The sequence below is a fragment of the Candoia aspera genome, chromosome 4 (genome assembly GCF_035149785.1).
Source record: "Candoia aspera isolate rCanAsp1 chromosome 4, rCanAsp1.hap2, whole genome shotgun sequence".
NCBI classification, from domain to species: domain Eukaryota; kingdom Metazoa; phylum Chordata; class Lepidosauria; order Squamata; family Boidae; genus Candoia; species Candoia aspera.
Window position 1 is genome coordinate 5,345,406 of NC_086156.1, and position 27,777 is coordinate 5,373,182.

The 27,777-nt window shown below is 45.5% G+C and overlaps 1 protein-coding gene across 2 annotated transcripts; it reads left to right on the forward strand.

Moving 5' to 3' along the window:
• Positions 1-5,777: 5,777 nt before the first annotated feature.
• LOC134497584 (solute carrier family 22 member 13-like) lies at positions 5,778-27,670 on the forward strand. Of its 2 annotated transcripts, XM_063303305.1 has the most exons (10): positions 5,779-6,278; positions 10,988-11,091; positions 11,608-11,762; positions 12,238-12,406; positions 13,515-13,635; positions 14,488-14,582; positions 16,661-16,875; positions 17,271-17,379; positions 19,252-19,461; positions 24,314-27,670. In XM_063303305.1, the coding sequence occupies exons 1-10, from the start codon at positions 5,907-5,909 to the stop codon at positions 24,408-24,410; spliced, it is 1,647 nt and encodes a 548-aa protein (XP_063159375.1). In that variant the 5' UTR covers positions 5,779-5,906; the 3' UTR covers positions 24,411-27,670. The 2 variants fall into 2 exon arrangements, with proteins under 2 accessions (XP_063159374.1, XP_063159375.1); XM_063303304.1 differs by lacking the exon at positions 24,314-27,670 and having other exon boundaries at positions 5,778-6,278; positions 19,256-19,379.
• Positions 27,671-27,777: the final 107 nt, after the last annotated feature.

Genomic DNA, 27,777 nt, shown 5'->3' on the forward strand with positions numbered 1-27,777 from the left:
CCCAGCGGCCAACAGATAACAACTCCCTGATGAGGAATCCTCCTCTCTCCCGAGATCAAACACGTATCAGGCAAATGACATGCGAAACATTACGATGTACCAAGCACATTGAAACGGTGAACATGACATACTGCCCCCCCCCAAAAAAAATCAATTTACGGACCCGGTTTGGAGGGGTAAGCATTATGGAAACGATGAATAAGAATAGGGGAAGCCACATCGTGAGCGGCCACCCATTCCGGGTGAGGGAAATGTTTCCAGCGAACTAGGTACTGCAGGGTGGTGCGAAGCCGGCGAGAGTCAAGAATTTCTTTTACTTCAAAGTGTTGTTGCCTGTCAATCATGATGGGAGGAGGCGGCGGAGGTTGATCATGCCAGCGGTCAGAGCGAGTAAGGGGTTTGAGCAAACTGCAATGAAAGACAGGGTGTAAGCGTTTCAAATTATGCAGCAAATCAAGTTTAAAAGTCACTGGGTTAATTTGTGCCACAATAGGAAATGGACCCACAAATTTAGGAGCCAATTTTTTCGATGGTTGAGAGGACTTGATGAATTTGGTAGACAGGTACACCATGTCACCCACTTTAAACGAAGGGTGAGGAGCACGCTTTTTATCAGCGTGCTGTTTGTAAGCAGACTGTGCGTCCGCTAGTGCCTGCTGGATGACCGGCCAAGAGTCCGCCAGCTGTGTTGCCCATTCGGACGGTGAAGCAGGCGGGATAGATGGCTGCGGCAAGTCAGGGATTGGGACAAAATCCCTGCCGTGAACGGTGCGAAAAGGGGTTTGACTGGTGCTTTGATGAACAGCGTTGTTGTAGGCAACCTCAGCAAAGGGAAGGTCAACCCAGTTGTCTTGTTGATAATTCATGAAAGCACACAAATATTGTTCCAGTGTTGAATTTAGCGTCTCTGTGGCCCCGTCAGTCTCAGGATGCCATGCCGTGGACAATCCTGTTTAGTGCCCAAAAGTTTTAAAAATGCCCGCCAGAATTGAGAGGTGAATTGTGTGCCCCTGTCAGAAATTAAGCGGGAGGGACATCTGTGTAACCTGTACATGTGTACAAGGAATAGGCGGGCCAATTGTCGTGCTGAAGGAATGGAGACGCATGGGATAAAATGAGCTTACTTGGAGAAATAGTCTTTTACTACCCAAATAACAGTTTTTCATTGGCTGGGAGGCAACTCCACTATGAAATCCATGGAAACCTCCTCCCAGGGGCAAGCAGGACTGGCCACTGGTTGTAACAAACCTTGAGGCTTTCCCACCTTACGTTTAGACATAGCACAAACAGAACAAGACGCCACATAATCCTTCACATCTTTGCGCAATGTGGGCCACCAAAACTGTCTGCGAACCAGGTGCAAAGTTTTTACAAAGCCAAAATGCCCAGCAACCTTATCATCGTGCGAACGGAGTAAAACCTCCTTTCGCAAGCTGTCAGGGACATAGAGACGGTTGGATTTCCAAGCGAATCCCCGGTCAAAAGTAACATTGTCTCTATTGGCTAGCAACCAAGTGTGCTCCTTTAGAAACTTTTGTTGCAATTGAGATGAAATGGACAAGGTGCCTTGCGGAGCGGAATCACTGCCGGCAGGCTGCTGCGCACGGGCTTGGCTGCGGGTCACAGCCGGCATTCCCAGTTGTGGCTGTGTCCACAGCGTGCTGACCACCTCTGGCACTGAGCTGGAGTCCTGGGGTTGCCTGGACAGTGCGTCTGCTAAAAAGTTCTTTTTCCGTGGGATAAACTTCAGTTTGAAGTTGAACCGGTTAAAGAACTGAGCCCAGCAGACTTGTTTAGGGCTCAGCTTGCGAGGGGTACTAAGGGCTTCCAAGTTCTTATGGTCAGTCCACACCTCAAATGGATGGTTAGCCCCTACAGCAAGTGGCGCCAAGAGTCCAAAGCCGCTTTGACTGCAAAAGCCTCCTTTTCCCACACATGCCAACGTCTCTCCGTCTCAGAGAATTTGCGGGACAGGTAGGCACATGGCTTTAAACAACCCGCCCCATCTGCTTGCAACAACAGGGCTCCAATAGAATAATCCGAGGCATCCACCTGAACAACAAAAGGCTTGGAGGGGTCAGGATGTTGTAAAATAGGCTCCTGTGTAAAAGACTCCTTCAGCTTATCGAACGCCGCCTGACAAGCCGGAGTCCATCTAAGCAGTGCGCCTGGGTTTTTTACCCGGCGGGTTTCTCCCACCCCCTTCGTCCGAAGCAAATCTGTCAGGGGCAAAGTTATTTCTGCGAACCCCTTTATGAACAACCTGTAGTAATTGCTGAACCCCAGGAAACTTTGAAGTTGCCTGCGGGTGCGGGGTCTCTCCCATTCTAAGATGGCCTGGATTTTAGCAGGATCCATCTCTATGCCTTTATCTGAGATCCTGTACCCCAGATAATCAATTTGTGTTTGATGGAATGCACATTTGGACAGTTTGGCATACAACTCAGCTTTCCTTAGCTTGCGAAGCACCTGCTTAACCAACTGTACATGTTCTTCCAGAGTTTCAGTATAAATCAATACATCATCCAAGTAGACCAATACCCCTTTAAACAGATGTTCATGTAATACTTCATTGATCAATTGCATAAACACCCCAGGAGCCCCAGCCAAACCAAACGGTAAAACCTTATATTGAAAAGCTCCCAACGGGCAATTGAATGCCGTTTTCCATTCATCCCCCTCCCGGATCCTCACACGGTAATAGGCTTCCCTTAAATCCAGTTTTGAGAAGATTTTCCCCTTAGCCAGATGTGATAACATATCTTTTATCAAAGGCAAGGGATATTTATTTGATATTGAGACTGCATTGAGCCCACGGAAATCGGTACAGAGTCTTAATGTCCCATCTTTCTTCGGGCGGAAGAGAACCGGTGCCCCCACTGGCGAGCTAGCTGGTTCAATGAACCCTCTTGCCAAGTTTTTGTCCACAAACTCCCGTAACAAAGTTAGCTCCTTCTGAGTCATTGAGTAAATCTTTGGCTTAGGCAATTGGGTGTTAGGCACCAGCTCAATGGCAGTCAGTTTTCCGATGGGGGGGAAGTTGATCCGCTTCTTTCTCCCCAAACACATCAGCAAATGCCTGGTATTCCTCCAGTAGACCCTCAAGAGGAGGGGTTGGGTACTGCAGAGTTGCAGCTGCCGCTACCCCCCCCACCTCCTCTGGGGCTTCATTTCCCTCTGGTGCTTGATAAAATCCGTCCCTAAAGGTTACAGTTCGATAGACCCAATTTATCTGAGGATTTTGTTGGACCAACCATGGGACACCCAAAACCACCAAAGGACCCCCCACCAGAGCCACTACAAATGACAACCCTTCCCGGTGGCTACCCATTTGCAAGGCTACCAAACCGGTGAAATGCGTGACCGGTTTGCCCCCTGCCATGGATCTGTCCAATTGAGTGAAAGTTATGGGTCGTTGCAACGGAAAGGTGGGCAACTCCAAGGCAGCTACCACGTCGGGATGCATTAAGCACCGTGAGCACCCAGAATCGATCATCGCCCACACTTCTATCGTCTTCGAGTGGGATCCCAACTTTACTTTCACGGTGAGAATGTGATAGTTGCCACTCACTGACACAGGCTCGCGCCCCTCCTCTACCACCTGCCCTGCGGCGCCCTTTAGAGCAGGTGGCTGGCGTTTCCCACCGGCTGCAGCAATTCCGGGTCACCCTCGTCCCCATAGAACGGCACGCTTTCCAGCTCGCTGTCAGCCACCGCTGCTTTCATTTTCCTCGGCAGAGAGGGGGACTTTGCAGTCAACTTTCCCTGCCGGTCCTCGCCCTTCGCCCTCGGGCACGCTGCCGTACGGTGCCCCTCCTTGCCACAGCGCAGGCACTGCCCCTTCGCGTAATGGCGCTCCTTCTCCTCTTCCCACGAACGTTGTCCGGATCGTCCAGAGGAGCCCGAAGGGCGGGTGAGTTTTCCATCTCGCCCCGACTTCGTCGCCCGTCTCTGCGCAAACACCTCGTGGGCATGCTCAGCCTTTCCAGTGAGTTGGATCCACCCGTACAAGCTGTCAGGGTCATCTCGCCCCAGCGACCAGCGCAGCACTTCGGTGTTTAAACCATCCTTGAACAACTCTATTACAGTTGCCTGCGACCAATCTTCCACCTTCCCCGCTAGCACTTTAAACTCCAGTGCGTAGTCAGCCACGGTTCTCGATCCCTGCTTGAGTTCTTTCAAGGCACGCTTTGCCCGCTCCTTCACTAGTGGATCTTCGAAATGGTGCTGTAGGGCTCAGAGGAATTCGTCAAATTTCTCCAGTTCAGGGGCTTCCGACTGGCACATCTGTACATACCAGTCCGCTGCCCTCCCCTTAAGCTTGGTGGCAATGGTGATGATTTTCACTTTTTCCGAGCGAAAAAGCGACCCCCGCTCTTCCATGTACACCTTGGCATTTGTCAGGAAGAACGAGAGTTTTGTCGGGTCTCCGTCGAACTTGACAGAGAAGTCCCTCAGTCCTCCGCCCGGCGGGCCGCGCCCCCCCACTGACGGTTCAGCTGCTTTGACAGCTCCCGGCTGCCTCCGCTCAGGGATGGGCGGCGACGCTAGTTCCACCCTGGGAGCCCGTTCCCCCTCTCTCGGGCGAGCTCCCCTTCTCCGTTCCGGGGACTGTGCCTGGGAGGAAGGGGTCGAATGCCGCTGGCTTGACCCCTCCTGCACCTCTTTCAGCGAACTCAGGTCCATCCTCATTTTCTGCAAAATGAGCTCCAGGGAGTCCATCTTCGACTCTAGCACCCGAATTCGGTCTGGAGTGAGGGAGTCCCCCCTCGGCAGCACCTGTACCACCGTTGGGGACAGTGGGTATCTCTGCCTCCAGGACGAGCCCCTCGCCTCCAAGAAGTCCCCACAACTGTCGTCCCAGGTGACCAGTTCGCCCGGGGTTGTGACCGTGGTCTCTGGCGCGGTCTTCATGCCTGTAGCTTCGCCTTCAGACCCCGAACTCGCCTCCTCCCAGATCGCTGAGAGTTCTCCCAGGTGGGCTCTGTCGGGGCGCATCATGGTAGAGTCGGGCTCTCCCTCACTCGACCCATCACTCTCCACGAGTAGCACATTTGGATTGGTCATCGCCAGCACTCTCCCTCACAGGATCGGAAGAACCTGTCTTTTCCTGGATAGGGGCCAGCGGGATTTGAAGTTTTGGATTCTCAGCTTTATGTAATGGTTGCCTATCCCAAACACTCAGACTCACAAGAGGTTACCTAAATGAAATCTGATTTATTAGGGAAATTATGGCAGATACAGAGAAAGCTGAGAATGACTAAAAGCGCGCCAAATACAAACTAAAAACCCTCGGCTCCAAACGTAATCCCTCCCCCCTACCAGCCATAGCAACCACCCCCCTCCCAGGTGCTGGTAACCGTTTTCCACACATCCTGGGAAAGCAACCTTGAACACATGAGATAACCCAAACACATTCCAACCCAGCGGCCAACAGATAACAACTCCCTGACGAGGAATCCTCCTCTCTCCCGAGATCAAACACGTATCAGGCAAATGACATGCGAAACGTTACGATGTACCAAGCACATTGAAACGGTGAACATGACACCTATGAAAAATAGACCCCTCTCTTCAAATAAATATCTAATTAAACTCTCTGAAAGTGAGAATGACACCCCTCTTCCTCTGAGGCTGTCACTCTTTCCATTTTGCTTTGCTTTCTCTGGTTGTCCAAGGTGCAAAGATGGCAATTACTCTTTTACACACCTTGCAGTTGAGAAAGTGTAACATGTCATGTATTAAGACTATTAACAAATGTATCAGTGAATACTGTTCCTGCACCTCACCGAGTGCCATGTCAAAGTTTATTCTGAGTTTAACCATTAATCCCAGAGGCTATTGAAGAGGGCTATTTGGACAGACAGATTACAGTAAGCAGCGAGAAAGACAGAAAGAAAACAGCTATGACAGACGTTGGGGAAATCATCAAAGCTCTCAATGATTTTGGCCGGTTCCAGCATTGGCTGGTGCTGATGATCACTCTGATCACACCCATTACTGGTTTTCATGTCTTCAGCCAATTATTCATGGTAATTCCGGTGTCTCATCACTGCAACACGAGCTGGTTGGACACCATCAGCTTGAACTTGACCGGAGAGGAGCGTCTGAATTTGACCATTCCCCGAAAACCTGATGGGACCTTAGAACAATGTCTCATGTATACCCCTGTGGACAGCAACCTAGAGACCATCCTGCAGTCTAGATTGACTTCAACAGAGAAGTGCCAAGATGGATGGGTCTATCCTTCCAAGCCAGAACCATCTCTGGTTACCCAGGTTTGGAAATCTTGTTTTCTTCCTGAATCAAGTGTTTGGCTTTTGTATAAGACTGGGAAAGCATGCCGGGAGTTAAAAGGCAAAATAAATAAATGAGAGAGCATGACATTTGGAGTAGAAGTTGTTCCTGGGCAGCTGCCTGCAATTGGTAAGGAGATGTAATTCCCCACCCCAGCCCACCCAACACAGAGTAGCGCTGTACAGCCCAGGCATTGCGTCTAGTCCAGAATGCTGCATGAGGTGATGAGTGGTTTTGTTGGAAGAAACACCAGGTCACATTGTATTGACCAACTGCCCCAATGGTTAGTTTCTTTGGAAGCCCAATGAACATGCTCATGTTAGGGACCCAAAGCCCTGGAGAACTTGGATCATAGAGTGACTTCCACCCATTGGCTCATCAGGCTTTACTAGAGATACCAACATGCTGCTGCTTCTGTCCAGGCTTCCTTCCCAGGAGTTTTGGAGCAGTCCAAAAAATGTTTTGACCTGGGTCTTTTAATGTTTTCAGTTCTTCCTGCAGCTGGAGTTCATGGTTGCATTATATCAGTGTTTCTCAACCCTGGCAACTTTAAGATGTCTGGACTTCAGTTCCCAGAATTCCCCAGCCAGCGTGCGTCCACACATCTTAAAGTTGCCAAGGCTGAGAATCCGTGCATTATATTATACTTTGGTAAACCCTCCAGAGCAGTTAGGATCAGGTGACATATCAGTTTCCTAAGCAGATAAAAAAGCTTAGACTATAATAAAAAGATTCAAAATTGACCAGGAAGCTTTTAAATTGCCCAGAATTCTTAATCACACATTTTAAAAAACCAAATTAGTCAGGAGATTGGAAAAGTTTGCCAGGAAGTGTTTTGATGGAAAGCAAGAGGAGGCCGGAAAGATTCACTCTAGGATGATCAGCTACAGTACTGAGTTTCCAGGTTTTGGCTCCCTACAAGGGATGTTAGGTTTTAGGGCTACCCAATCTGGGCTACTAAAATCCAGATGACCTGTAGATGTCAGCAAAGAGATACAGAAAAATCTAATCCCTTGCTGCCATCTAGTGGTGGTCTGAATGCTTGCCACCCAAATCTGGAAGCCCTCTGTGAAGAAACAAATCATAAAACCCAGGTTTCAACTGGAAGCTGGCTCAGATAGAAATCCACAGCTTCCTTGGCTGGTAGAAAACAAGAAATTCAACCTGAAGTCATTGCTACCTGGATAGCTACCAAGATAGACCATAACTAAATGGTGGCTTCATGGTTTGCAACATCTGAGACTCTTCCTCCTGCACATCTGCTTTTTGTTACCTGCCACCACAGTGAAGGGTCCTTGAGAATTCAGAAGTTTGTGCTCAGCGTTTTGACTTTTAGCTGCTCTAATAAAATGCCTGTCCTCTTGATTTGGTTTAGACCTCCAAACTAACCATGGGTCCAGCCATAGAGCAATGCTAAGGGCTGGAGAGTCACAAGTTTGGTTTGACAAGAGGACATTTATAAGAGTTGCCACCACCTCCCCTAGGTGTGTATGGAATTCTGTAATCCGGGGTTCCTCAACCTTGGCAACTCTAAGCTGTGCGGACTTCAACTCCCAGCCTCAATCCAACTCCGCCCCGCGCCCCATCGTAGTAATCACCCCATGCCAGGGGTATCTCAGGATACCAGGAGGGCCAGTTTGGTGCAATGGTGAAGGTGCTGGACTGGAAACCAGGAGATTGTGAGTTCTAGTCCTCCCTTAGGCACACGAGGCTACCTCAGAGGCTTGTTGTTGCATAGAAAATAAGAAGAAGGCTTGGAATATGTGAAGAAGTGCCTCTAAACACCAGAAATGTCTATTATTTACTATTGAATATGAGCAGAAAGCTTCCCCAGCTGGTGCTTTCAAAATATCCTGCTACTTTGTGTTATGTTGAGAGTGCCCTCTAGGGTATAAATCAAATAAATTTGACTTTTCTTACATTTATTATTAGTATTTTTATGCCTCTCCAGTCCAGCTAGTTAAGCAATCTGCCACATAACAACAAATTAAAAACAGTAAGGATGACCACAGTGTCACAGGATGGATAGTTGGTTGAATTGGATGGGTGAATTAATCAATAAATGATAAATATCCACCCCCCAGGGTGAATGAATAAATAAATACTACCCAGCGAGCCCATTAATGAAAACCATGGTTGGAGACCTAATTGCCTTAAGAAACTCCCTCCACATAGGAAAAAGCTAAACTACAGAAGGGTAATTCTCACTGCTGAATGTTGGCTTATAAATCCCGTAGTGCAACTCTCCTGCAGCTTGTATTGCATAAAGGAAAGCAAACTTTTTGCAGGCTAGAAGATGCAAGCTTGCTGCTTAGTGCCAAATGACTCCTGCCCCACTCCCTGTCCACCACCGGGGGGTGTTGCAGCACAGCTGCCTATTCAAAAATACAATTCTCCTCTGGCAATTTGAAATGGCCCAGCCTAATTATTTATTATGGTTTTGCCCCTTCCCGTCCTTCCAAGGAGTTCTGACTACGGTCCATGTTAACCTTCCCTGCCCCTTGCTACCATCTTAGAATGGCAAGTCCACCAAAAATGCCAACGAGAGGATCAAAACTAAGAAGAGATGTTGAACCATCCCTTGGATTCCAGGGTCTCTCTCTCCTTTAAAAAGCACAGGGAGTGGAGCCTTCATACCAGCATGGGGTGGCTGTTCCGGGGCAATGCTTTCTTTCCACCAGGAAAGAAAAAGAGCCAAAACGAAGGAATTTGCCATTTCCTTTTCCCATCTCTCCATCCATGCTGCATTTCAGCATCTAATTAAATCCAGTTCTACACTGGGGGAAATTGGTCAGGGCGTTTGGGCTGCTCAGGAATTAGCAGCACGGGTAGCCTTCCTCCCCACAATCAATGCTCAAAACATTTTGCATGTTAGGCAGAAAATAGGTGCCTGTCGTTAAGAGTAAAAATGCAGCAGCAATCGCTGATGTGCTGATGATTGCACTTTTCAAAATCACTGCTCAGCACTTATTAAACAGCTTGCGTGTACATGACTAGAAAGGACCAGAGTTGCTACAGAGAGAATCCAGGCAGGTCATAGTACCTTTGGCTACTTGAGGCATGAAATACCACCCCCAGATGTTTAAAGTATGAAACTTGCACAATGAGAAGTTGTTGATATACCAGGGGTAGCTTTGCAGGGGTGTTGGCAAATGAGAAAGAGGAGTGGAGGTGAGGTAGATGATAAGTTACTAATTTTTTTTCATACTTGTGATGAAGGGGGAAGTCATTTCTCTATGTTTCTTTTCTTTTTCTTTACTGTATTCTTATTTTTTCTCTCTTTCTTCTCTCTTTCTTTTCTATTTTCTTTTTCTTTTCGGCACCTTGTATTTTTTATTTTTTTTAGTTTGCATTAGTTTTTTTTATCATTGCGTTGTAATTTTTGATAAAGTTATTATTTAAAAAAGTTAACTCGTTTGATCTGATGAAAATAGTTTTGTTTGAGCTGAAAGCATTGGGGGAGAGCCAATCAGGCTAATGCAGGAGAACAAAAACTCGGTGAAATTAGAAATTGGAATGCTATGGGAGGGGGAAATGTTGATAGTTACAGTGAAGAAGAGTCTTCACTGTAGTCTAGAAAGAATAGTCTCCAAAGGTCTTCTTGGCTGACTAATGTAAAGGATGACGGAAACAGAATTTGTTAAATGTTATCAGTTATTTTCCAGTTGTCCCAGGCACCAGGCCACATAATCAACTCCCAAAAAGCAGTCACATCATTTAAAAACAGCTGACATTGCTTGATGGGAGGGGGTTGAAAACTGGCAAAGTTTGGATGGCCTGGTCACAAATTGCAGCCATAGTGGGTGAGGTTTTAGCTAGATTTTGGCAGCAGGCACTCCCTTATTTGTACAGTATGAGGTGGAACTTGGGGCTGGAGAAGATGGTATTGCCTTGCAGGGTATGCACAGTAGGGATTAAAAAAAGTCCAGATGGTAGGTGTGCCCATGCAAGTTAAGCCCCTCCCCCTTTTAATGTGCACACACAAGGAGGCATGCAAAAAGGGATGGGGTTTCAAACACACAGTTGCAGCCACTATTTTGATTTTTTTTTTTTAACGTCGTGGACATCCCTGCTTGAAGGCCACCCTGGAACACACACACAGACACAGACACAGACACAGACACACACACACAGAGTATTGTGTGGCTTTGAAGGGGTGAAGTGGGTGCCTTGAAACTATGCCTGGCCCAATTTGCCCCGTAAAATTGTTCAAAATCTACTCCTTTCGGACCTCTTATTTTTGCCCTGTTTGCATTCTGGCTCTAGAAAGAATATGGGGGACTACAGCAATCAGCAAACGTATTTTCTGTGGAAGGTTCCTCGAATTTCCCATGAAACAGAAGAAGCTGGCTTTTACTGGGTGTTTGGGTTGGCACTGCCTACTGTTTACAGTTTATCCAGAACTCTTACTGTTTTGAAGTTCTGTGTAATTCCATTCTACCACTTTTGGGAGTTTCTACATGAAGATACTCAGCCATTAAGAAATGGTCCTTCTGGGCCAAACTGGCCAGCCCAAGATCTTGGAATGCTGATGTTCAATAGTAGAGGGATATGAGAGAGACCAATGGAATACCATTTCTCCTGAAGCATTGTTAGGACTGCTACTAAAATATGTGCCATGATTACGGAACAAGTTCTTTCCTCTGTCTGGTTCCCTTCCAATAAAGCAATTTTTCATTCCTTCTTTAAGTTTAACCTCGTATGTGACAGGAAGGATTTAATTGATATCTCACAGTCCATCTTCATGTCGGGCCTTCTCGTTGGAGCAGTGGTATTGGGACCGTTCAGTGACTGGTAAGAGAGCAAAAACAGCTCCCGTTTGCAGAACGGAGGGCAGCAACTGATGGGTGGGAAGGAACTTGGGGTGAAGCTACAGAACAGAAGAGATGGGTTGGAAAGACCATCTTTCAACTCATGGGGTGGCTTCCAAAAACTAGGCAGCCTTTACGACCAGGTGCAAAGCCTTTGCACGTACATCCATGGAAGTGAAACGGGGTTGGCTACGAGGGAGCAAAATGTCCTGCTTCTGCCTTTGCTGACATCAGACCAGTAGCAGACATGGAATGGGGTATCCTGGAAAAGGTTAGAGCAAGCTGTTTGGAACGCTTGTATTTCGCTAAGCAGATTTATGGAACCGAGGGCTGACACTGTTGGGTATTTCTCTTGGGTGCTCATCCACCAGAGAGGTCCATATCTAGATAACATCCCATCTCCTCAGAAGGGTCTGTAGACGTCTTTGGTTGTGGCCCTAAGCTTAGAAAGAATATTCCCCTGTAATGGCAGACATAACAAAACATTCTCGTCCTTCAGGTGCGGCCGACGACCCGTTGCCTTGTTATCTCTGTTCCTCCAAGGAGTGTCCGGAGTTGCAGCAGCTTTTGCCCCCAGTTTTTACCTCTATTGTGCCCTCCGATTTCTGCTGGGGACTGGTCTTTCTGGAATCATCATAAGCAGCGTAGCTCTGTGTAAGACCTTAACTTAACCCTGAGATGCATATTTATTTATGGTGATTGTGGTCTATTATTATTATTATTATTATGTACTGAATTTTAAATCTCACATTATCTTGCCTAGCAATGGCTGAAATCAATCAGAGGAAAGAAAGGGAAATATAGCTAAATATAGTTTACACCCACACATTTATTCTATCGCAATTTTTTGAAACCATCCCTGCTTCTGTTATACCCCTATACTATCTCGTACATTGCCTTTTATCTTTTAGATGTCTCACCTCGCTGTTTTTGAAGATTTCACCAACTCCATCCAGCCACAGTTCTTGACCTCCTCCTCCTGCTCAACCCACCCACGTTTCCTTCGTAAATTTGTTTTGCAAACCAGCCATCATTCATTCTTTCTATAATGGTTCACTCTTATGAGGACTGTGAATCCCAAACTCAGCTCTGCTTTAATTTCTTTTGCTAATGCGACCTTCCCTTGCAGGCACTGAGTGGGTTGGAGTTGCCTATCGTCCACACACCATTATCGCCAGTCACGTGACCTTTGCTTTGGGACAGATGATCCTGGCTGGCTTAGCTTATGGCCTTCGGGACTGGCGGCACCTTCAGATTGCTGGCTCTGCCCCAGTTTTTTTTTTTCTCTTCTACATATGGTGAGTACTGGGTTCAACAAGAACGCCAGCTGCCAACTCCCCTTAATGATCCCTGCTTTGGTTGGATGTCTAAAATGGCCTTTGAGCATGGCAGCAAATGGTTTCCGAGCGCTGTAACTAAGAAGCACCAAGTACATATCTGAATACAGTATGCGTGTGCATAAATACCCACATACAAACACACATGTAGACACACACAGAGATAAGGAAACTGCAAGAAGCTTTGCAATGCAGCGAATCCCTCTTTGGGATGTCAGCCAGCCCTGTTGCTTTTCAAAAATGATAGGCTTTTTTATTCTTCCATGACCAGCGACCCCTAACAATCTGGGGTTTTCCTTTTCAAATCCTTCTGGTGTCACCTACAGACCCAGCAACCTTGCTATTGAACTCTGCCTGTAGATCAGGCTTTCTCAAGCTTTTGACCCTAGAGGGGCCCTTGAAATAGTTTTCAGGCCTCAGGGACCCCCTGCACATTCAGGCTCAAATGTAGGCTGGAAGTTACAAAACTATTCTATTCATTTCATGGGTAGGCCTGTATAGATGCATTAACTGTGTTCTTAAACTAAAAATAAAGAATGAAACTTACCTCTTTAATGTGTCATTGCCTGAATTTGAAATAATTTTTTAAATTAATCGTGATCTCCCAGGGAACCCCTAGGGACCTCTCGCAGAACCCTAGGGTGCCGCAGAACCATGGTTGAGAAACCCAGCTGTAGATATTTATGAATAAGCTGATAAACTTTCTTGCAAGACTTCTCTAATGTCCTCCCCTTGCCTCCTGTTGAGTTCCCTCCAGCAGTTTTAAAAAATGATGTGGATGTGTTTTGGTCCTCGTGGGAGCCCAATGCCTCTGTGACTGTCCTTAAAGGAACCAGAAAAAGGTCCCTCTGCATTAACATCATCAGCATTACAGCAGGGTTCCTCAACCTTGGCAACTTTAAGCTGTGTGGATTTCAACTCCCAGAACTCCCCAGCCAGATTCATCCTACCTCTGAGGATGTAGGATGAATCAGAGGTAGGATGAATCTCATTTGAATGTCTCCATAAAAGGGGCAACAAAGAAAACATCAAAGTTATTTGCTTACTTGCCCTCCCCAATATTTTTCAGGGTGCTTCCTGAGTCTGCTCGGTGGCTTGTGACGAAAGGGAAAATAGAGGAAGCTAAAAAGCTTCTCCAAAAAGCAGCGTCTGTGAACAAGCGAACCATTCCTCCGAAACTCTTAGAGCAGGTGAGTTTTTATTTTCCACTCCTGCAATGTTATTATTGCAGAATGGATAAGAGTCAGAATCAAACATGGTTGGGAACAACTTGAAATGAAGAAATTAGGTGAGGAGAAGCAATTCCAGAGGTGCATTGCATAATGGTATTTTTGTGCATTATATTGTGGTCCTGCAGTAGTTTCTGGCCACAGTTCCTGCTCTTGATGTTCAGAACATCTGCATGTAATTCAGGTGAGCACAGTCACCATCTTGACTATCCGCCTTCCACCAATGGATGCCCCTGGGTATTTTGGCAGGGTTTCATTGTGGTGCTGTTTTACGGAGAGTAGTATCCATGGGACTTTTGCAGATCAAGGTGGCATCCAGTTAGTTTGAGGTTTTGTCCCAGCCTCATGGGTTCTGGTGTTTTAGAGACTAGCATAAAACTATCCCGTTGCTTAAACTGTCTTTCAACCTTTTTTAAAAAAGGTTCAGGAAAAGATAAATTGCATCACCTGCATAACAACATTATTGCCCAAGTGACATAAATACTGTAGACAGAACAACATTTTGTATTTAATGAACATTTGGGAAGAATGGACATCCCCTCTTCCAAATAGTCTGTTAAATAAAGATATTGTTGAACTTTGAATGATTTCTATTTGCCTTTCCTAACATGGTGCCTTCCAGAGGCGTTGGACAACAATTCCCATCGTCATGCTGAGTGTGGCCATAGGAGTTATAGTCCAACACATCTGGAGAAGTGGTTAGAGAAGTCTGAATAGAAGCTGCAGGGGAAGCAAACTCCCCAAATAGCAACAATGAAAAAGAGAGATTCCCCCTCTCACTTTCATTCTTTCAATTTCTCACCTCTGATAAAGCTGAAACCTGAAAAGAAAGCCAAATCTGCAACAGTTTTGGATCTCCTCAGAAATCCCCATTTAGCAAAGGTGACTCTCATAATTTCCTCAATCTGGTAAGTATATCATGTCTTTCATAGATGGGGTCAAATGCTTGGATGAAAGCCCCAAATTCCAATTCAACAGGGTTCGGGAGATTCCCTGTTCTGAAAACTGGGAAAAATATTAAGCTAACTGGACCAATCATGACTTCCAGGTATGGTACAACTCCCCCTCAGTAAAGGAACTTAGAACCTGACCTTGGGGAAAGTGAGAGAGCTGTTAAGGGAGGACTTGGATAAGCGACTACACAGGCCAGAGATAGAAGGCAATGTGAGAAAGAAACTCAAAATAACCCCGCCTTGATTTTGTTTGGTATGAAATGAGAGAGAGAGAAACCCAGAGAGGCTTTCAAGATGGATGTCACCCCTTTGAGGTTGGCCAGGTCAAGAAACAGACACCGCAGGGATTGCAAGAGTGCTCCTTTATTGTTGTAGGATGTAATAACTGAATCTTGAAAACCAGCCTAAGGGTATAATAAGTCTGTACAAGATTCTCCTGTCCAAGTCCCTCCTTCATGGCCTGCTCATACCTTCCCCATGGTCAGCTCTATATTCCTTTACAGACTCCTGGAATTCCCAGCCACTTGCATCATGCTCCAGTATTCCCAGCTGCCATTGCTCTTTGGCAAGGGAGCAAATAAATTTAAGCTCAATTGCCTGCAGGAAGAAGTGATGTGAGAATGGCTTTGTGGCAATAACACAAGCGCCAAGGAGAGGGCGATTTCTGACTGACAGGAACTCTTCTGCTGGTTGCTTAATTCTCCCCTGTTCTGGTTAATGCACTGTAGAGCCATGCCATAATTTCACGCAGCTCTTTCAACTGAGCAGAGGAATGGTTTTGCTGCTCCCCCTGAGTCGTGTGTGTGTGCGTGTGCGTGTGTGTTTTAGAAAATTGCAATGCAAAGGCACGCAAGGCAAAGTAAGGGCAAGGTAGACAGTGGAAGAGGATCCTTTGTTGCCTCTTCTGTTGACAAAGGGGAAATGTTGATCTATGTTGGAGGCTGAAGCATACTTTGTGTGCATGACAACAATTCTGAGAGTGGGGACTGATCAAGGATTAATGAAGCAAGCGATATGACCAACTGAGTAAGGGTCAGTGAAGCAGATTGGACAAACACAACAGAAATTTGTTTACAGGAAATCCTGATAGGAATAGGCAAAGCTTAGGACCTACCTAACTACATCCTACCAGGAGGTGAGTCCAAAAGCATGTGCTCTGTATGTGTGTGGCCTGGGAAAGAAGGCAGAGGGAAATAACCTCAGATTAGCAATCCCTTCGACCAGTGTTTCTCAACCTTGCCAAAGTTAAAATGGGTGGACTTCAACTCCCAGAATTCCCCAGCCAGCATGGCTGGCTTAGGAATTCTGGGAGTTGAAATCCACCGTCTTAAAGTTGGCAAGGTTGAGAAACACTTCTTAGATCAAGAGCAGGCAGAGGGGGACACAGGACTAATCCTTAACTCTCCGCTATCTACCACCCCCATGTGGTCAGGGGTCAGTGGCATTGGATTTACACTTCCAACAGGCAGCTCATCCAGAAATCTGGATGGTTCTGGGTATATTGAGCAGAGCAGCATGTGACAAATTGGTTGATATAAATTGGCTCCTGAGGTTTGGGGAATGAATACAGTTGCTATCTGGAGTACCCTTCAATATATGGCATTTTCCAGCAATCAGAAGGACCCCAGCTAGGAAAACTGGTTTCGTTGATTGGTTTGAGAGCTGAAACCAGTTGAAAGTAGATTTGCCAGAGTGCGAGGTGTGTGTGTGCTTGTGCTTGAGCTTGTGTGTGTGTGATATTTGCTATCAAGCCTCCTATTCATACAGATATTTAAATACCTCTCCTGCAAGGTTTTCATACATATCTGTAAAAATAGCACTGATTTGTGGAATAGGGAGGGAAAATGTGGTATTCATCAACTCTCTGTTGTTAATTCTCTTTTTAATGGTAAAGTTTTCTCCCTCCCTCCCTTGTTTTCCTTCCCTCCCTCCCTCCCTCCTTCCTTCCTTCCTTCCTTCCTTCCTTCCTTCCTTCCTTCCTTCCTTCCTTCCTTCCTTCCTTCCTTCCTTCCTTCCTTCCTTCCTTCCATTAGGTTTGTCAATAGTTTGGCCTACTATGGATTGAGCCTGAATGTTGGTAGCTTCGGCCTGAATATCTACCTGACACAAGTCATCTTTGGGGCTGTGGAAATCCCAGCCCGGATCTTGTGCATCTTCCTTATGGAGTGGCTGGGGAGGAAGAAATGTCAATCTTTTTGTCTCTTCCTTGGGGGAACCTTTTCTCTTCTGATCACCGCCATTCCCAAAGGTGTGGATTGAATTAAGAACATTCAGGGAGTCCCACATTTTGCTAAACCATAATTGTTGAAGAGTTCATAATTGGCTGCGTTTACATGTCCTGCTAAGTTGTAAATCACAGTAGCTAGGCTTCCATGACAGGCTAAGAGAAAAACAAGCAAAGCACAATATGTGAACTAGACCTTGGAAGGGTTGGTATTTTATTACTTGTTCCCCATGTTTTATTATTGATATTTGTAATGAGGCCTGAGCGGTCTTAATCACTGTGGGTCCTATCTGGGTCTGCCGGTATATATATAGAGAAAAAGGGGGTTACCAGGGTCTGTTAAGTTCATTCAGTTTTCTTGCTATTGCCTCCTTTTATTTTGGATCTTCCATCTCTTCAGATCTGGTTTTTCTCCCCAGATTTGCCTGTGGTAATCGCAACATTAGCTATCCTTGGAAAGTTCACCATGGCAGCATCATTTTCAACATCCTATGTGTTTTCTGCAGAGCTGTTCCCAACTATTGTCCGGTGAGGCTACTTGACTAACAACAAACACAAGCAAAATAAAATAATGTCTTAAAACAAGTATTGTTAAAAATAAGGGGATGGCGGTGGTTCTCAAATAATGTGTTTTTTCCCACCAGAAATAAAGACGATTCTGTGGGGCTTTCTCCACATGTACCAAAGAACACCACAGGCAACTTTTTCCCCACCATGTCCCCATGATGTTGCCTTCATGTCATCTCTAGTGCAGACCAAGAGAACTTTAAGGTGTCCTTCATTCTTCCAGGGTTAATGTTTTTTCCCCTAGCAGGCAATATTTTAAGTCAGTTTTGCTCAGGGTGCCAGGTGATGTGGTTCATTGACCATGCCATTGATGGTGTAGTCCAGGGAGCTGCCCAGCTCCTATTGACCAGTGTAGGCGGCTATAGTGTAGAGCAGGGTTTCTCAACCAAGGTTCCGTGGCACCCTAGGGTTCCACTAGGGAGCTCATGATTTCACTAGGGGTTCCCTGGGAGACCATGATTTCAATCGAAGCGAGTATTTGTAGCTCACAGTTGAACTGTGGAGTCCTTGGTGCTCTCTGAGCCTTGTTGTTTTCTTGCAGGCGTTTCATCGCCAGACTAGGCAACATCTTCAGTGCCAAGAGGGAGTGGGCCTTGCTCTCAGTTTATAGACCATGGCTTGCCCTGCTTGTGTTGGTGGGGGTGTTGTTCTCTCCTTGGGAGTTCTTTGACTGGGCTGTTGTTTGCTGCTTGGTTGATTGCCTGAGTTAATAGTTCCTTGACTAGGGTGTATTGTGCTGTTTGGTGGTTCATCTGGTGTTAATTCTAATGCTGATCTTTGCATATCTGGGTGTCGATTGCTGGCAAGGGAGTGTACTGGTAAGGCTGACATAAACAGACTTAGAACAGCCCCATCTTGACTTTGTTGTCTTTCAAAAGAAACAGGGAAGATTTGGGACAGGCTTTTAAATTTCTGTTATGATACCCTACGACAATAAAGTAATATGCCTGGAATCCCTGCAGTGTGTGTTTCTTGACCTGCCCTACTTCAAAGGGGTGACATCAATCTTGAAAGCCTCTGGCACCTCCCTTCCCCTTCTCCAGTCCCTGGGTGCGATCCTCCAGGTTATCATTCTTTGGACAGACAAATCATGTGACTTTTTTACATTTCACTTTTCCACCATTATTACCCCAGATCAATCTGAAGAGCAGTTGACCAGTGGTGGCAGTTGATGTGGGGCTGCAGAGAGAGGGGCCCTGCTTTACAGCATAGCCCCCTGCCCCCCCACCATTGGGATCATCATCTGGTCTTTGGGTTACCAGCTACTCAAGTGTGATCCGAGGCTGGGGAAATTGGGAAGAGAAAGCAGGGAGCGTTTAGCCATCTGTCAAAACTTTCTGCCAATCATTGCACTGCTGTGAGAGTTTTCCCACTGGCTGATGATGTTAAGAAGGTGACAGGAGGGCAGCCTTTCTGCCTTGAAGAACACCATCCTCCAGGCAAACCAGTTTGGATTGGCGAGGGGGAAACTGACATCTATGCTTGTTTTGTTCTCTGCTGGTGCATAGGTAGGACTCAGGAGGAAAAAAGCCTTTATGGAGAAAAGCCTTCTGCTGGGACAGGATGCTTCCTGTTGTAGACGGGCAGCCATGCTGGTCTACAGTGGCCAACACTCAGGAAGAGTCTGGTAGCACTTTTTCCAGTGCACCCATTTTATTAAAAGGCAGAAGCTTTGTGAGCTGAAGCTGCTTCTGCCTTTTAATAAAATATGTATGTCTGAAAAGATGTTGGGAAATGACCATCTTCAGGAAATCCAGCAAAATAATGTTCACCTGGTAGACAAAGCCACTACCTTCTCCATGTTTCATCTCCTCTGTTTTGCTTCCCTATCAGGCAGACTGGGCTTGGAGTATGCCAGATGACAGCCAGGGTGGCTGGAATAATCTCCCCACTGGTCGGTCTCCTGGGGAGATATCACACCTCCTTCCCCGTGGTGATCTTTGGAAGTGCAGCGGTCCTTGGCGGAATAATTTCTCTCCTTCTTCCAGAGACACTTGGCAAGGAACTTCCTGATCATGTGGATGAACTGGCCAACAACCCAAGGCAAGACCTGTGGGGACTTCTGACACTAACTCAATACCTGTTTGCTTCTCTGATCCAGGCAAGCAAACCTGTGCTGAGGTATAACAGTTCCGTTCAGAGGTCGACTATTTTCATGCTCTCTGTCCTGTTTAGTGGCAACCGAGGGTGTCCCCAGCAAAGTGGGACAAGTTATGGCCAGCCTTACTGTGCCGTGATGTCACAGCTCAAGCCCCTCCTTCACGTGCTGCACTGTGGCAATGTGGGGTCGGGCTTCCATAGTGACATCGCTGCATGTGCTCTGACAATGGAAACCACATCTGGTTCCTCGCTTGCTGGCAAAAACAAGCCAGCCAACTCAACCCCCTTGTCTTCTATTGGTAATTGCCAACTTCTGGCGGAGAGCAGACCCTCTGCACTTCGCTGTGGCTGGCCTGTTTCTTACTGGCAAGAAATAATTAAAGCAACTTTTTTGGCCCCCCTCTGCTTGGACCTGTAACAAAGTTTCTGGGAATCAAATTATTTATTTTATTTATTTATCTATCATATTTTCTTCAGCAAAGGATCGTTACCTTGTCATGGTGCTGGAGCTTGAGCACCTCAGTGATGCCATGAGCTAAACCGTGAAGGGCCACCCAAGATGGGAAGGTCATGACAGAGAGGTCAGACTAAATGCGATCCCTGGGGAAGGTAATGGCAACCCACCCCAGTATTCTTGCCGTGAAAACTAAATGGATCAGTACAACCAGAGATATGTCGGTATACCATCGGAAGATGAGGCCCCCAGGTCGGAAGATGGTCAAAATGCTACTGGGGAGGAACAGAGGAGGACTTCAACTAGCCCCAGACATAATGACGCAGCTAGCTCAAAGCCTAAAGGATAGCTAGCAGCCGACGGTGCTGGTGGTGAACGGCGAATCCGATGTTCTAAGGATCAACACACCATTGGAACCTGGAATGTAAGATCTATGAGCCAGGGCAAATTGGATGTGGTTATTGGTGAGATGTCAAGATTAAAGATAGGCATTTTGGGCGTCAGTGAACTGCAATGGACTGGAATGGGCCACTTCACATCAAATGACCACCAGATCTACTACTGTGGACAAGAGGACCACAGAAGAAATGGAGTAGCCTTCATAATTAATAGTAAAGTGGCTAAAGCAGTGCTTGGATACAATCCAAAAAACGACAGAATGATCTCAATTCGAATTCAGGGCAAGCCATCTAACATCACAGTGATCCAAAGATACGCCCCAACCACAGATGCTGAAGAAGCTGAAGTAGAGCAGTTCTCTGAGGATCTGCAGCACCTACTGGACAACACGCCTAAAAGAGATGTTATTTTCATCACGGGAGACTGGAATGCTAAGGTGGGCAGTCAGATGACACCTGGAATTACAGGTAAGCATGGCCTGGGAGAACAAAATGAAGCAGGACATAGGCTGATAGAATTTTGCCAAGACAACTCACTCTGCATAACAAACACTCTCTTCCAACAACCTAAGAGACGGCTCTATACGTGGACTTCACCAGATGGACAACACCGAAATCAGACTGACTACATCCTTTGCAGCCAAAGGTGGCGGACATCTATACAGTCGGTAAAAACAAGGCCTGGAGCTGACTGTAGTTCAGATCATGAACTTCTTCTTGCACAATTTAGGATCAGACTCAAGAGATTAGGGAAGACCCACAGATCAGCTAGATATGAGCTCACTAATATTCCTAAGGCATATGCAGTGGAGGTGAAGAATAGATTTAAGGGACTGGACTTAGTAGATAGGGTCCCGGAAGAACTCTGGACAGAAGTTCACAACATTGTTCAGGAGGCGGCAACAAAATACATCCCAAAGAAAGAGAAAACCAAGAAGGCAAAATGGCTGCCTGCTGAGACACTAGAAGTAGCCCAAGAAAGAAGGAAAGCAAAAGCAACAGCAATAGAGGGAGATATGCCCAATTAAATGCAAAATTCCAGAGGTTAGCCAGAAGAGATGAGGAATTATTTTTAAACAAGCAATGCGCGGAAGTGGAAGAAGACAATAGAATAGGAAGGACAAGAGACCTCTTCCAGAAAATTAGAAACATTGGAGGTAAATTCCAGGCAAAAATGGGTATGATCAAAAACAAAGATGGCAAGGACCTAACAGAAGAAGAAGAGATCAAGAAAATGTGGCAAGAATATACAGAAGACCTGTATAGGAAGGATAACAATATCGGGGATAGCTTTGACGGTGTGGTCAGTGAGCTAGAGCCAGACATCCTGAAGAGTGAGGTTGAGTGGGCCTTAAGAAGCATTGCTAATAACAAGGCAGCAGGAGACGACGGCATCCCAGCTGAACTGTTCAAAATCTTGCAAGATGATGCTGTCAAGGTAATGCATGCTATATGCCAGCAAATTTGGAAAACACAAGAATGGCCATCAGACTGGAAAAAATCAACTTATATCCCCATACCAAAAAAGGGAAACACTAAAGAATGTTCAAAGTATCGAACAGTGGCACTCATTTCACATGCCAGTAAGGTAACGCTCAAGATCCTGCAAGGTAGACTTCAGCAATTCATGGAGCGAGAATTGCCAGATGTACAAGCTGGGTTTAGAAAAGGCAGAGGAACTAGGGACCAAATTGCCAATATCCGCTGGATAATGGAAAAAGCCAGGGAGTTTCAGAAAACATCTATGTCTGTTTTATTGACTATTCTAAAGCCTTTGACTGTGTGGACCATAACAAATTGTGGCAAGTTCTTAGTGGTATGGGGATACCAAGTCATCTTGTGTGCCTCCTGAAGAATCTGTATAACGATCAAGTAGCAACAGTAAGAACAGACCACGGAACAACGGACTGATTTAAGATTGGGAAAGGAGCATGGCAGGGCTGTATACTCTCACCCTACCTATTCAGCTTGTACGCAGAACACATCATGCGACGTGCTGGGCTTGAGGAATCCAAGGCTGGAGTTAAAATCGCTGGAAGAAACATGAACAATCTCAGATATGCAGATGATACCACTTTGATGGCTGAAAGCGAAGAGGAACTGAGGAGCCTTATGATGAAGGTGAAAGAAGAAAGTGCAAAAGCTGGCTTGCGGCTAAACCTCAAAAAAACCAAGATTATGGCAACCAGCTTGATTGATAACTGGCAAATAGAGGGAGAAAATGTAGAAGCAGTGAAAGACTTTGTATTTCTAGGTGCGAAGATTACTGCAGATGCTGACTGCAGTCAGGAAATCAGAAGACGCTTAATCCTCGGGAGAAGAGCAATGACCAATCTCGATAAATTAGTTGAGAGCAGAGACATCACACTGACAACAAAGGTCCGCATAGTTAAAGCAATGGTCTTCCCCGTAGTAACATATGGCTGCGAGAGCTGGACCATAAGGAAGGCTGAGAGAAGGAAGATCGATGCTTTTGAACTGTGGTGTGGGAGGAAAATTCTGAGAGTGCCTTGGACTGCAAGAAGATCAAACCAGTCCATCCTCCAGGAAATAAAGCCAGACCACTCACTTGAGGGAATGATATTAAAGGCAAAACTGAAATACTTTGGCCACATCATGAGAAGACAGGACACCCTGGAGAAGATGCTGATGCTAGGGAGAGTGGAGGGCAAAAGGAAGAGGGGCCGACCAAGGGCAAGGTGGATGGATGATATTCTAGAGGTGACGGACTCGTCCCTGGGGGAGCTGGGGGTGTTGACGACCGACAGGAAGCTCTGGCGTGGGCTGGTCCATGAAGTCACGAAGAGTCGGAAGCGACTAAACGAATAAACAACATCATATTTTTATCACTGCCCATCTCCCCCATCTGGGCGGTTCACAATAAAACAGTTTAAAATTCAATAAAATCATAAATAATATCACTCATCAATAAATATCAATAAATATAAATATAAGACGTAATGAGATCCAAGTAATGGCAGATCTAATTCCACCCAAAGGGGGACAAGACCAGCCTCGGCAGGACTAGGGAACCAGCCAACCCGAAGAATGGTTGTCAATTACATCAATTAACTTCACTGGGTATGGTGTAGACAGGCCAGAGAGTAGCACTAGGGCCATCTTCGCTTGGAAGCCAAGCTAGCTTGGCTCTCTTTGACGAGAAAGCATCGGGAATCCCAGGGCCGTAAGCTAGACTGGAAAGTCAGAAACACAATCTGGGAAAAGACCATTGCCAACCACTTTGGTATGATTGCAAGGAAACTACGTTGATGTGTCCAAATCACCTAAGTCAAACTTGACTCGAAAGAGATCTCGCACAGTGGTTTTCTTTACAGAGAATCCAGGCTATGCTCATCAGCCAGTGCCATCTTCAGGTGGCACAATGCCTGCAGGGACTCAATGGCTCAACCCTGCAGGCATTGTGCCACCTGAAGATGGCACCGGCTGATGAAGGAAATTTTTTTCCTTAATTACCCCCAAAATGCCAATTTTGCATCCAGTGGTGTCTGCAGGCCTGATGCTTTCATCATAATGTCAGGCAAAACGATTTGAATCTGCTTCACCACACATGAAGATCTTTCGATTGCAGCACAAGGAAAACGTTCATACCTTCCCACACAGGGCTTTTCAAGGGAAACAGTTTGCACATTTAGCTGCCAGGCAAAGGGCAGTCAAGTGAGGGATATAGCAAGTTGTGCCTGAAAGATTAGCAATGGATTTACATATGTTTAGGCCCTGCTATCATCAAGGGATGAACAAGGACATGCAAACCTGCTCCTAAAATTTCTTGACAGTCCTTGTATGATGAAAGGTTCCAGGAAGCCTAGGTTAAAGCATTTAAACTTTAAATCTTGTAGCACTACTTTGAACAGAGTACTATGTATTATGTACACATTTTCATTGTATTATGTTTTTAATTGTTTTTAACTTTTCCCGTTTTTAGGAAGAGCAAGGCAGCCAATGGAAGCGTGGAAAATGGATGCGCAAAACCAAATAAAGACAATTGCATTAGTGAAAAGATAACAACCACACGTTTCTAAGCGTGCCAGGACTGATCCAGCACGTCAGGGATAAAGATTGGAGAAAAATTGGCAGATTTCTCTGCTCACAGTACAGAGTGGGTAAAAAACAGTGGGCTTGGTTAGAGAGCGACTGCCTTTCTCACATTAAGCTAGTGCTTCCCAAACGTTTTCCTTCATTACCCCCAAAATGGTCGTAACTCGAGGACTACCTGTATTATAAAAACAATATCACTGAATGACCTTTATGTCATTTCAACAAATTACCATTGGTAATGTCATGGAGCTTCGTCTTAATAGGAATACTTTGGGAGATTTTTGAATATATTTTGGTATGTGTGGCAATCTTTAAGTCAATTTAAATGTCTCTGTTGTGATGGGTAATGGGTTCATGTGTCATTACCCGAAGAAAAACCACTTTTACCCAATTTTGGGTCATTTACCCAGGTTTGGGAAAGCACTGCATTAGGCTAAAACATAACATGGTTTGTGTGGTTTGGCTTAGTGTGTTCCATGAACCTAACCTGTGTAGACTGTAAGTTGTGGCTTAGGCCATGCAGTGATGGATAAAGCCAGTCAATGTTGGTTTAGTCAAAAAAACATAGTTTAGCATATTGTGTGCACCAGGTCATTGAATACACCAATTGCATTCAGTGGGACTTCTTTTGCTAATAATGATTAATCTATCCTATTGGACCTATTCTTAATGTGGGGCCAACTCACTGATGTGGTTTAAAGCTTTGTTTTTAGTTCATTAGGACTGTTAGTTAGTTAGTTAGTTAGTTAGTTAGTTTTTTTAAGGAAATCAGTTTAAACTCTGTTTGGTTAGTTTAGAATTCAGTGAGTTAACTCTGTAACAACACTCAAGCAGAGAGAAAAAAACAAATTAGAATTAAGTCTATCCCATTTAGAGAGCTGTGCAAATACAGCCAGTGATTCTCTAGGATTCTGAAACCCTTTCTATCTTGGAGACTTAATCTGGTGCCTTGGCATGGGATGCATCTACTCTACTTTTAAAGTCTGTACCACATGAAACCCAAATATGCAATTAGCAATTGCATGGTTGTTTTTTTAAAGGAAATTGCAAGTGAGGACCTCTCCTTCTGGAGTGGGACCAAGGGCTTTAACTTTGCCCTCTCCCCCCAGAAGATCTCAGTCCAAATTGTCACCATTCCATACCAACAGTTTACTTTTTGTCCCTGTCTTTGGTTTGGGAGAAGTATGGAAACTTTTTTTTAAGGAAGAGGTTGTTTGTGCTCTTGAGTTGCTGTTCTTCAGGTCTGCCACACCCAGATCTCTGGAAGTTCTTTGATTCTCAGGTGTCTGCATGTCAGCAACAACAAAAAATACCGTGCCTTACTACTACACACAGATAAGGCTTTCTCTGAAAAAAAGAGCATTTCTTCAAAAAGAAAGGTTGGTGGTGAGTGCCAACAAAAATGAAGCCAAGAAATGCAGATAAGGAGAAGAGGAAGAGGAGGAGGAGGAGGAGTGGGGAGTATCTCAGGGAAGAAATATCAAATCAAATCAAAACAATGTAGAAAAATTGCCAAGCTAAGGGGGCAACCCACATAAAAAGCAGCCCATGGAAAATTGAACATGCTCAGTAGCTGCCAATTAAAACAGCAGATGGACAAGAAGGAGATGTATACAACGGGGCTGGGAATCCTCAGGCGATGGTCTTGAGTGTTACAATAAAAGTATTATAAGTATACAATTGTGTTGATTGTCAACTGCGAATTGCTAAGTCAGCATGACATTTGTAATACATCCTGAAGGATATTATTGGCAATATAAGGACAACTCATAACCAGTGAGGGGCCACAGATAGCTCTTGCAGACTTCCTGTGTGATCTGGATGGAGCTTATTTTTCATTCAGTTCTCCCCATGCACATATCATTGCCACAGCTTTGACCACCACCACTGTGCGCCTACCACAGTGAGGCTTCTGAGAACTTGCCAACCTGTTGCTGGATCAGGATTACATGGTGATGAGTTAGATTCATGCTGAGATCAAAATCTGGGCTGGGTCCCTTTGGAGTCATTGTCCGTCTTTCCATAGGCCAATATACATGGTATTGAAAAGAATGTCCCGCAATTACTTTTTGAACTGATCCCAATGAGAAGGACTGGCTGTACCATGAAAAGTGCTTGTGAATCACATCTCAGCCTATTTAGAAGAACATCAAAAGCTTTTGAGAAGTTCAACAGAATCAATAGGGTCATATGTTCTCAATGCAGTTAATAATGTAGGTTGTCCACCAAGGCAAACTAGCAGTCACTGTCCCATAACTGGGCCTGAAGCCAGACTGAAATGAATCCATGATAAGCAGAGGCTGCTGCAACTGAGATGCTACTGCACATCTCAACATTTTGCCAATTATGGAACGTTGGATAAATTAATATAATGGGCTTCAGAGACTATCCTTTTTAGGGCAGTTGGAATCACACCATGGGGCTGAGAGGATTTCATGTCACATCTTCAGCAAGTCACATCCAGATTCTTGCATATACCAAAGAAGGCAAGGTGAAGCACTAGAGGTTAGGTCTTACCTTACCAAGAATCTCTCTGCACCCTTGGGCTGTACAAATGGAATAATATTCAGTATATCTGGGCAAGGCGGGCCCAACATTACATCAGTTGGACTTGGAACTTATTATGATACCCAAGTTGGCATGGATGTGATGCAAGCAATTTTATCTACAAAACATCATGCATGTTGATCACGAAAAATGATTTAAATGCTCTCCATTTTCTTCACGTGGACCATTGTCTGCTTGAAAATGCTCAGCTAGATGACTCTGTACTTATTGCTGATGGTGAATCTTTGCTTTGTTGCCATCTGAACTATTGCTTTGGCATTCAAGTGGGCTTTGAATTGTGTCCCAAGGATTTGCCCAGCTAATCATGGTGGCCAGAAGACCAAGTGGGAGGGTTTTCAGTGACTTGGTAGTCTTTTGGTTGCCTAGCCCTGCTCTAGGAGGCAGAAGAGTGAACCCACCCTTCCTAGATGCCCTCAGGAACACCACACTGACTGTTTGACCAAGATGGCCTGTTCTTCTCCTTTTCTCGAGTGCCTGAGCTAATAGTTCCAAACCTCAGGCAGCCTCCATTTACGCCCCAGCTCCAGATACCAGGCCATTCCTACGTGAGTTTCTTTTAGGACTGATGAAGAAGAATAAACCATGGTGTTGAGAAGCACCTTCTCTCAGAAGCTATGGATTTGTCTTGTCTCTCCATTGGTTTGCCAGGAATATAGAGGCAGCTCTGCTTCTCTGATGTAATGTACATGATACAACTGGTACATTGTTTTAATTAGCACTGGAACATCTCATTCACTCAAGGACAGGCTTGATTCAGGGTGTGTTTGACTTCTTACTCATTCC

What these genes read in the sequence shown, in the direction of transcription:
- LOC134497584 (XM_063303305.1), top strand. Translation starts at nt 5,907, where the DNA reads ATGACAGACGTTGGGGAAATCATCAAAGCTCTCAATGATTTTGGCCGG. An exon ending in CATAAGCAGCGTAGCTCTGT is followed by an intron (nt 11,763 to 12,237) that starts GTAAGACCTTAA and finishes CTTCCCTTGCAG; the next exon opens with GCACTGAGTGGGTTGGAGTT. An exon ending in CTCATAATTTCCTCAATCTG is followed by an intron (nt 14,583 to 16,660) that starts GTAAGTATATCA and finishes TCCTTCCATTAG; the next exon opens with GTTTGTCAATAGTTTGGCCT.